General features: G+C 38.5%; 2 protein-coding genes across 4 annotated transcripts; both read left to right on the plus strand.

Moving 5' to 3' along the window:
- Positions 1–3,062: 3,062 nt before the first annotated feature.
- Positions 3,063–5,939, plus strand: LOC133163226 (glutamine synthetase-like). The gene is made up of 7 exons (XM_061292901.1): positions 3,063–3,221; positions 3,972–4,146; positions 4,307–4,468; positions 4,547–4,693; positions 4,825–4,952; positions 5,048–5,247; positions 5,410–5,939. Exons 1-7 carry the CDS (start codon positions 3,126–3,128, stop codon positions 5,717–5,719), a joined length of 1,218 nt encoding a protein of 405 aa, XP_061148885.1. The 5' UTR covers positions 3,063–3,125; the 3' UTR covers positions 5,720–5,939.
- Positions 5,940–6,084: 145 nt separating this feature from the next.
- Positions 6,085–10,322, plus strand: LOC133163224 (glutamine synthetase-like). Of its 3 annotated transcripts, none has more exons than XM_061292900.1 (7): positions 6,085–6,505; positions 7,400–7,623; positions 8,461–8,622; positions 8,702–8,848; positions 8,992–9,119; positions 9,202–9,401; positions 9,562–10,322. In XM_061292900.1, the coding sequence occupies exons 2-7, from the start codon at positions 7,455–7,457 to the stop codon at positions 9,869–9,871; spliced, it is 1,116 nt and encodes a 371-aa protein (XP_061148884.1). In that variant the 5' UTR covers positions 6,085–6,505; positions 7,400–7,454; the 3' UTR covers positions 9,872–10,322. The 3 variants fall into 3 exon arrangements, with proteins under 3 accessions (XP_061148884.1, XP_061148882.1, XP_061148883.1); XM_061292898.1 differs by having other exon boundaries at positions 7,417–7,623; XM_061292899.1 differs by having other exon boundaries at positions 7,450–7,623.
- Positions 10,323–10,458: the final 136 nt, after the last annotated feature.

The raw sequence follows: 10,458 nt of genomic DNA on the forward strand, positions 1-10,458 counted from the left end.
AAGGGACACAAAAATTATGCTTTATTATTTTTGCCCTCATTGTATCTTAGGGGTGTTTTGAATGGATCCCTTCGTGCTCATCGTTTTGCTCTACGTAATGATCGCACATGAGCTGATCTGTGGATGGATGCAGCACCGGAGACAGAGTGTCAAGGCGTGCAATGGGACTGGACCTCTAATGCAGTCGAGGTGTGTGTGATTTGCTTTAGTCAAAGTTATGCTCAGTGTGATTTACTGTAATTGTAACTGAACCAAGAATTTTAGAACGTGACTTCAAAATTTAGCCAACGTTCACACTGCAAGTTTTATTAATTCGGATTTTGAGGTGAGGTTCGTTTTTTTTTTTTTCTTCACCGTTTACATTATATGATACATGCGACATCAGTCTATTTAGTGTGTAAACAAAATGCATCTCTCAAAATCACCCATATGCCGAAGAAGCGATGTCAAATCAAAACCAAGTTGCTGGTTGGGTATCATTGCATTACAGTATACTGAATTTATTTTGTGTGTTCCCTCCCAAGCACTCGATGGTGTCAAGGAGCATGGTGGAGAGGCAACCACTCATCCACAAATACCAAGAGAGACCAGGACCTGAAAAAGTCCAGACGCATCATGAGAAAATCCTAGAGTAAAACATAAATGGACGCACACATTTTTTAAGACGTACATTAACTAAAGCTTATCACCTTGTTTTGAGGCTTCTATTCTTCTTTGACCAAGATCCTGACGGTCACTATGCCAGAGCTCCCCTGTTAAAAAGAACATTAAGGAGAACCTTCTAGAAGGAAAACCCTCTCTCCAGCACTTCACTAAACAGGCTTGTATGGTAGAGTGGCTAGATGGAAGCCACTCTGAAGAAATCAACACATGGCACCCTGGCTGGCTTTTGAGACATGGTAACTACAAACTTCCTGGCTCCTAGTCTACATTTTTTTAACTTTCTACTCAAACAAAAATGCTGCGTATATTAAACACATTAAAATACAATTGAAAAAATATATATAAATTAAAAACAATGAGATCCAACTGTTCATGTCAGCTTGTTAAAGCAAGTGTGTTCTTAGGAATGACCTAAAACAGTAAAAAGACAAACAGAATAGAAACCAAGAGATATATTCACTCAATACCACGGAAAATAGATTAGCTGCATTTCTGTGTGCATATGACTTACAGGGAACACAAAAAAACAGCATGTTTAATTTGCAGCATTGTACATTTGGAACCAAAGCGTTATGCTCGGGTGGCTGCTTTGTTCGGTTTCGTGATTCAAACGCATTGGAAGTATGGAACCACAATTGAAAAGGAACAATTATGGAGCATCAAGTTCTGCAAGATTTTTGTTGTTACTTCCAAGTCTCAAAGCCTGGGGCAAGAACTTGCATAAGCACTGAATGTGGTTTGTTATACAAGCCGTGGCAAAAATTAAAACTAAAATTAAAAGATAAGTCTTCATAATGGTCATTTGAATCGGGATAGGATAGTGTTTCTGAAATAGTAAAGTATTTTCACAACAACGTAGGCTGGTCAGTCCTAAGTAAGCCTTTTTTCATGACTTTTTCAGGCTTGTTATATTTGTCATTTTAATGTCACTGTCAGGCCACTCCTGTCCACTTATGACCTTTTCTTTACTCTATCACATAGAAGACTAAAAACCAAAGGCCTTTATAGTTTACGGGTCACAAATTGCGGAATGTCGTAAAAAGTAAAAAAATAAAAATTGTCAAGGCTGGGATTCTATTTTAAAATAAGCAATGGGATTTTTACTGAGATTTTTACTCTATACTATCTTAGTACTATAGTATTAAATGTGTGATGTTTACACTTCCTTAAGAACCAAGTTAACCTTAGTGACTCTTAGCTAAATGGAGCTATAATTACCCCAACCGAAACCAGATCGAAAGGTGGATCAAACATGTCCAATCAAACATGTCCAACCGGTCATGCATGAACGAGAAAGTAACCTATTTATTATCAAACAACACAACTGAAGCATTAGGAAAACAAACCTTGTGAAGTTTGACGTGCAATAATGACCTGCAATGGTGCGGACACTAAATTCTATAAGTGACATTTTTCTCACGTTTTGCGTGTGAAGTTGTGGTGAATTCTCTTCGATGGTCAGCTGGTCTTCCAAACAAAGAGGTGAAAAAGTGGCTGGCTTGGGGAAGGAAAACTTCAGTCACACATGGCTGATTGGGGAAAGATTTTATTCAACCGATGTCAGAGAGAAGTGTCTCGCGCCCTAGCCAAGATGTCGAGTCCCTTTGTCTACTCTCGCCCTAAACCTTATACTCTTGCGCTTCCCTCCACGCGGGAGCGCGCACATGTTGAGTGACCTATGACCCCGCAGCCCGCCTCCCTAACTCTACACGGTGCGTATCTTAGCAGTTGTTAATGGAAACCAGATGTGTCTGGCGTCAATGAGTCTACCTTCCTGGACCAAGCCCCAAACAATCCCACACGAACCTGACCCAAACATGACCCGGTCACACTTAGGCTTACTAGTGAGATAAACATTGCATGATACCAGAATAAAAATTCACAACAAAGTCATCATCATTCTTTGATGTCATCTAGGAACTGCTTGTGACTCAGAGCAGCACTTTTGTGTTTTTATAGTTTGCTGCTCCTGTGGTTCTTGCATGCAGCTGAGACCTGTGAAGTTACTGACATCCAGTTTTTGCATCAGTGGTTGACTTTCTATTATCATATTGGATTTAATCATGGTCACTGAACTGCAAGCCTTGACTCATCTTAATGACTCAGAGTCAATCACTAACATCAGCAGGCACTACTGTAATGGTAAGCGGTTTTGTTAATCATGAGTTTATGTTCACCTCAGCTAAGCCTGTGCATTGTACTGAATAATTTGTTTATTTTCACAAGTCTACTTCGTTTCTATCCTACAAATTGTTGAAGCACTAAACATTGAAATTGACTTCGTCTTGTGTGGAATGTAACACATTTAAAAAAAAAAAAAAAAAAGTTAACTAATTCCTGATACATAATTACAGTACAAATTCAGGCCAAACAATTAGCACACACTCACGCACACACACAGAGACACACAGAGACAAATCTGCCTGTGATGTCAGATCTTATAAAAGCGTACCAGACTGTCGATGACAATCATTCGCAAACGGTTAAATACAACGAACTGTGCTTCGCTGCTTTGTGCTCTCTGTACTTTGTTGACAACTGAAGTAACCTCTGACAAGGTAGGTTGTGTGCTTTATATGGATGACCTTCTGTATGACTGTAAAATATAATTGATACAATTACAGTTCAGTGTATCTTTGCAACTTGGATTCACTCAGTTTATTGGTCAAAATAGTTGAGGAGGAGATGAGGTAGTAGAAGTCGTAGGTGAAAACCTTAATCATATATAAACTAAACAAATAAATATAGATTTCTTCAACCAAATCTCAATATTTACTGCGCATTAATTCCAATATTTTAAACATTTGCTTCGAAAAGTCAAAGTAAAGTCCAATTATTTATGCTTTGAAGACTTTTTTTTTTAGAAAAGATTTTAACTTAATTAGCTTTGACTATTTTAGACTATGTAATTACGTTTAAGAATATGTTAAACTTGAATTTTTACCTTTTAAGCCAAAATAAAGATTTTAACAATTACAATGATATTTTTATACTACAGGATTAGAAAATTTAAATTTAACAAACAAATTAGATTATGCAATGCACACATTATCTTTTAATCCAAATACACATTTGAATATTATGTGCAATGCGCACATTATCTTTTAACCCAAAATGAAAACAGACGGCTGAAAATTAAAAAAATGTTAGCAGAGTTGAACCACCAGTTGTTGCCAAATTGTATTAGGGGAAAAAACCTAAAATTATATTGTTGAGTTTAAGGGAGTCATTAATATTATGCGGCAACCTCTAAATGTATTTATTAAATTATAATTGCATGACGTTATAAAATGTCATTACGCTTCCAGGTGAAAATGACATCATTGTCGATCAGCTCTTGCCTGAATAAGGCTGTGCGAGAACATTACATGAGGCTTCCACAAGGAGACAAATGTCAAGTGACTTACATCTGGATTGACGGAACTGGAGAGGGGCTACGCAACAAAACCCTAACCCTGGATGATGAGCCCAAAAATATACAAGGTAAATAGATTGTTTAACTAAGTCTACTTCACGACATTTTTGTTATCAGAGAGGACTTGAATGTTGACGAATAGAAATCTGATCGTAGTACGATAAAGTTTTTATTTGGGTGACTTTTCTGTTGTTACTCTGCTTTATGCATCAATGTGATTACTGGTAGATATTCCTAAATGGACCTTTGATGGGTCAAGCACATACCAGTCTGAAGGCTCCAACAGCGACATGTACCTCATCCCAGTGTGCATGTTCAGAGATCCATTCACGCTTGACCCCAACAAATTGGTCCTCTGCGAAGTTTACAAGTACAACGGCCTTCCTGCAGGTACCTTCCTACCTTTTTTTTGCATGCGTGTCCAAAATTTGAGCGGAATTCGGCAACTATTTTGTATGTTTTGTTTAGAAACAAACCATCGAGTAAGCTGCAAGAAAGTCATGGACCAGATTAAAGAACACCAGATATGGATTGGTATTGAGCAGGAATATACACTCTTTGGTACCAATGGTCATCCATTTGGATGGCCTCAAAATGGATTCCCTGCACCCCAAGGTCAGTAAAATTATGATTGCTTGAAAACTTCAAATCTCAATCACACCAAAACATATCGCGGCCAATGACCTGGTTTATACACGTCGAGTCTCAAAGCACCTTGCAGAGATTTATTTTTTATTTTTTTAAAGGTCCCTACTACTGTGGAGTGGGTGCAGACAAAGCACTTGGACGGGATATTGCAGAGTGTCACTACAAGGCATGTCTCTATGCTGGGATCAAGATCTATGGAACAAATGCTGAGGTTTTGCCATCACAGGCAAGTATGGAAAGAAAAAGCGATTTGCATTGCCATTGTGATGGTCTTATCAAGAGCCTTCGTTATTTCCCTTTTTTATTGTCTTCAAATTTCAGTGGGAGTTCCAGATAGGCACCTGCGAAGGTATTGAGATTGCTGATCAACTGTGGGTTGCACGCTTCTTGTTGCACCGTGTATGTGAAGATTTTGGGGTTGTTGCAACACTGGACCCCAAACCAGTAAAGGGAAACTGGAATGGCTCTGGTGGCCATACTAATGTCAGCACCAAGAAGATGAGGGAAGAAGGAGGATTGCAGTGAGTAAACAAATGGATGGATGAGATGAAAGTATAAACACGCAAGCCGAGGCACAGGTTTCATATTGAAAGGAAGGAAAAGAATTGGGTCTATAGGGAATCAACTTGTCAAATATATAGAGCAGGTAATCACTCATTCACTTGTGTACGTTTTGATTACAGATACATTGAGCAGGCCATTGAGAGGCTGCGCAAAAGACACATGGAGCATATTGAAGTGTACGACCCACGCGGTGGCCAGGACAACATGAGACGTCTCACAGGAAATCATGAAACGTCCAGCGTTAAAGAATTCTCTGCTGGAATTGCAAACAGAGGTGCCAGCATCCGCATTCCCCGTCAGGTAGGTAAAGAGAAGAAAGGTTACTTTGAGGACCGCCGCCCTGCAGCCAACTGCGACCCGTACCTTGTGATCAAGGCCATCGCAAGCACTTGCCTGCTTGACAATGATGATGATGTGAAGGACACGTAAATAAGACTTCAAGACAGAGTTCATTGTGTCTGCTTGTAGCATTGTTAAAAATATCTTAGTTTTTGAGCATACCTGAAGAAATTAACTGCTTATCTATTGTCACTTTATGTAAGACTCATCATTTAATCTTTAAATCTGGCATTAGCACTTTCACACCTATACAATAACTTGAATTCAAATTAAAGCGTCTGGGGCCAGGTAGAATGGACAAAACTGACAATGTACTCTTTTCTCCCTTTGTTCATCTGGATTAACTTTATTGGCATACTCCCATTTCAGTTAACAGTCTCTCCTCCCCCAATTATTTAGCAGTGTGTATTGTTTATTCCTGATTTGCTTCGGAGCAATTAGCCTCAACGTGGTATTCTAATCAGTAAATAACTACTTTTATATTTCTGTATTTCATCTCGTATAACAGATCATTTGTAGACCTACTCAGGCAGTGTCTACTTTGTCTTAATCTACAGTATGTGATACTAATTTGCATATGGGGAAATGTATATTATACATGCATGGTAGAACACAAATGTTTTAGATTTTCTATTTTAAAATGACGATTAGTTCAAATTTAGGTTTTAAATTGGGTGATATTTGACAGTATAAATTTAAAACTATGTTAGAACATGTTCTTCAATTTCTTGTCCCGGCACGTGCAAATGAAGGGGTGCCAAATAAGTTCTCCCCGCGGGGTGTGGCACATTGGGTGGGGACAGCTCCGAGTACAAAAAAGCGTGTTCTGCCCTGATCGAGAGCTCTCTGCACACACCTGGATTCACAATCAACTACGTAAGTTTAATACATTGTATGGCATATCTATAAATATACAATATGACAAACTGCTCAGTTTCAGTTTTTAATGAATGAAAAAGTAAAATGAAGTAATATTTACAAGATTTGTAGGATTTGTGCTTAACCAGTGATTCCTATCTCGCTTTACTCTATTAAAAATATTTTCACAATGTAATTGAAGGTGGTGAAGAAATGCATATAAGCCATGCACGGAAAAAGTGAGGTGGAGCAACTTCTCATGTCAGAATTTTCTCAATTGTGTGGTTCATTGCAAAGAAAAGCAAAACAAAAAAAACTCCACAGAAAAATCCACTAACATCTTTGGAGCTCCAGAAAGGAAATGCTATTTTTATAGCCACAAAATAGATATAATATGAACACAAAATGCTTATTTGTTGAGAAGAAAGAGGTATAGTGGAGATATTTGATCCCAATTTGCGAGGTTAAATTGTCTCTGACACCTGGATATGTAAATTCTGTGCAACTCAGTCAGAGACCTCAATGCACGGTGACCTTAAAGGTGCCTTTTAAGATTCTGTTTTTGTGTATAGCCTGCAATTCAAATATATCCGAATGGCAATTAAAGAAAAAACAAGTGTTACAAAGGAATTTAAAGCTGTGCTTAAGTGAGTCATTAATATTATCAATGGTTAATTAAATGGCGACAAAAAATGTTACACAGCGGTTCGACATGTACATCATAGTGATTGTAGCAAAAGCAAATTTGCAGCACCTGTATCTGGGTGGGATATTAGAAATACAGTTTAAAAAAAAAAATGTAAAAAAATGAAATAAACCAAGACGGTACATGCCGATTTAAATATGAGTACACTGCTTCTTCAGGCACATCCATGATATGGTGCGCTTTTTAAACAAGGTTGGACCTGTCAGGTATTTGATTTCAACAGGTAACAAGTTCCACAGATTGTCTCTTTTCCAAGTCAATATGACATCAACGTCGATGAGCTCTCGCCTGAACAAGGCTGTCCGTGAGCATTACATGAGGCTTCCACAAGGAGACAAATGTCAGGTGACTTACATCTGGATTGATGGAACTGGAGAGCGGCTATGCAACAAAACGCGGACCCTGGATGCTGAACCCAAAAGTATACAAGGTAAATAGATTGTTTAAACGATTGTTTATTTCAAAGCAACTTTTTGAGTTCAACACCTTAAATAGTAACAACATTGTTATTAGACAGGAGAAGAAAAATGGGTGTCAAACTCATGTTTATCGCGGGCCACGTTATGATTTCCCTCAGAGGGCTGCGCCGTTATGACAGTGATACCTAATTAATATTTACTTATGTCGTATTAATACATATACACAACTAAAAGATACATTACTAGTTTTGAAACCAAAACTATTTTCTTCAATTTACTGTAAAAAGGGTAAAAAAAGAAAAAACATTATTATTTATTATACACTACCGTTCAAAAGTTTGGGGTCACAAAATTGTTTGGGTGACCCCAAACTTTTGAACGGTAGTGTAAATATTATTATAATAAAATATTATGAATTAAATATTATAAATTATATCTTATATTTGTATAAGATTATATATAATCTATGAATATAAGTATACATATATTATAAGATTTTTTACACAGAAGATTATATATATAATCTATAAATAATTATCTAAATAAATATATACACTACCGTTCAAAAGTTTGGGGTCACCCAAACAATTTTGTGACCCCAAACTTTTGAACGGTAGTGTACATACAAATAAAATATTATGGTACAGATTTAAGCAAGAATCATAGGAGTTGACATGATTTGATCTTGCGGGCCATATAGAATGACATGGCGGGCCAGATCTGGCCCCCTGGCCTGGAGTTTGACACCAATGGTTTACACCAGACCGTGAATGTATACATGTTTACTGTAGAATTATAATCATAGTATGATGTTAGTCTTATTTAAGCGTCAATCTGATTGCTGGTAGATATTCCTGAATGGAGCTTTGACGTACCAACCATATATCAGTACGAAGGTTCCTGCATAGACATGCACCTCATCCCAGTGTGCATGTTCAGAGATCCATTCACGCTTGACCCCAACAAATTGGTCCTCTGCGAAGTTTATAAGTACAACGGCCTTCCTGCAGGTACCTTCTGTGCTTTTTTTTTGTATGTGTGTCCAAAATTTGAGCGGAGTTCTGCAACTGTCTTGTATGTTTTGTTCAGAAACAAACCATCGAGTAAGCTGCAAGAAAGTCATGGACCAGATTAAAGAGCACCACATATGGTTCGGTTTTGAGCAGGAATATACACTCTTTGGTACCAATGGTCATCCATTTGGATGGCCTCAAAATGGATTCCCTGCACCCCAAGGCCAGTAAAATTATGAGATAATCGCTTGAAAATGTCAATCGCACCAAAACATATTGCGGCCAATGACCTGGTTTATACACGTCCAGTCTCAAAGCGCCTTGCAGACATTAAATACCTCGGCTGGTCTTTTTTTCTTTTTAAAGGTCCCTACTACTGTGGAGTGGGCGCCGACAGAGCTTTTGGACGGGATATTGCAGAGTGTCACTACAAGGCATGTCTCTATGCAGGGATCAAGATCTTTGGAACAACTGCTGAGGGTTTGGCATCTCAGGCAAGTATGGAAAGAAAAAGCGATTCGCATTGCCATTGTGATTATTATTTGTGTTATTTCCCTTATTGTCTTCAAATTTCAGTGGGAGTTCCAGATAGGCCCCTGCGAAGGTATTGAGTTGAGCGATCAACTGTGGGTTGCACGTTTCTTGTTGCACCGTGTATGTGAAGATTTTGGGGTTGTTGCAACACTGGACCCCAAACCAGTAAAGGGAAACTGGAATGGCTCTGGTGGCCATACTAATGTCAGCACCAAGAAGATGAGGGAAGAAGGAGGATTGCAGTGAGTAAACAAATGGATGGATGAGATGAAATTATAAACACGCAAGCCGAGGCACAGGTTTCGGATTGAAAGGAAGGAAGAGAATTGGGCCTATAGGGAATCAACTTGTCAAATATATAGAACAGGTCCACTCATTCACTTGTGTACGTTTTGATTACAGATACATTGAGCAGGCCATTGAGAGGCTGCGCAAAAGACACATGGAGCATATTAAAGTGTACGACCCACGCGGTGGCCAGGACAACATGAGACGTCTCATAGGAACTCATCAAACCGCCAGCATGAATGAATTCTCTGCTGGAATTGAAAACAAAAGTGCCAGCATCCGCATTCCTCGTCAGGTAGGTCAAGAGAAGAAAGGCTACTTTGAGGACCGCCGCCCTGCAGCCAACTGTGACCCGTACCTTGTGACCAAGGCCATCGCAAGCACTTGCCTGCTTGACGATGATGATGATGTGAAGGACACTTAAATAAGCCTACAAGATTGAGTTTATTGGGTCGGCTTGTAGCATTGTTAAAAATATGCTAGTGTTTGAGCATACCTGAAGAAATATACTGATTATGTATTGTTACTTTATGTAAGAATCATCATTTAGTCTTTAAATCTGGCATTAACACTTTCACACCTCTCCAATAACTTGAATGCAAATTAAAGCGTGTGGGGCCAGGTAGAATGGACAAAACTGACAATGTACTCTTTTCTCCCTTTGTTCATCTGGATTAACTTTATATCACTTTATTGGCACCCCCCGCTGGCTTCACGGCCTTGCTAGACAATTGGAAACTACTGAAGTCTAACAACATAGATGTTGCTACTCTAAATAAATTATATATCGAATAACTATAACAAGTTTATCGAACCATCAGTGTCATTCCAAATCATTAAGTCTCCTGACTCCGGAAGTCACTGAATGGAACTCATTGTCAGTGAGGCTCCAATTATTCCATTCTGCGCCGTCATGCATTTTAAAGTGGAAATAACATGTGAAGTGATCAACTATACTCGTAAGTAAGTAATGTGTTAATATTCAAGTAAAAAAGTGTGAATAATTACACA

The sequence above is a fragment of the Syngnathus typhle genome, linkage group LG12 (genome assembly GCF_033458585.1).
Source record: "Syngnathus typhle isolate RoL2023-S1 ecotype Sweden linkage group LG12, RoL_Styp_1.0, whole genome shotgun sequence".
NCBI lineage: Eukaryota > Metazoa > Chordata > Actinopteri > Syngnathiformes > Syngnathidae > Syngnathus > Syngnathus typhle.

What these genes read in the sequence shown, in the direction of transcription:
- LOC133163226 (XM_061292901.1), top strand. Translation starts at nt 3,126, where the DNA reads ATGACAATCATTCGCAAACGGTTAAATACAACGAACTGTGCTTCGCTG. An exon ending in TGAGCCCAAAAATATACAAG is followed by an intron (nt 4,147 to 4,306) that starts GTAAATAGATTG and finishes GATTACTGGTAG; the next exon opens with ATATTCCTAAATGGACCTTT. An exon ending in CTGAGGTTTTGCCATCACAG is followed by an intron (nt 4,953 to 5,047) that starts GCAAGTATGGAA and finishes TTCAAATTTCAG; the next exon opens with TGGGAGTTCCAGATAGGCAC.
- LOC133163224 (XM_061292898.1), top strand. Translation starts at nt 6,343, where the DNA reads ATGTTCTTCAATTTCTTGTCCCGGCACGTGCAAATGAAGGGGTGCCAA. An exon ending in CTGGATTCACAATCAACTAC is followed by an intron (nt 6,506 to 7,416) that starts GTAAGTTTAATA and finishes TGATTTCAACAG; the next exon opens with GTAACAAGTTCCACAGATTG. An exon ending in CTGAGGGTTTGGCATCTCAG is followed by an intron (nt 9,120 to 9,201) that starts GCAAGTATGGAA and finishes TTCAAATTTCAG; the next exon opens with TGGGAGTTCCAGATAGGCCC.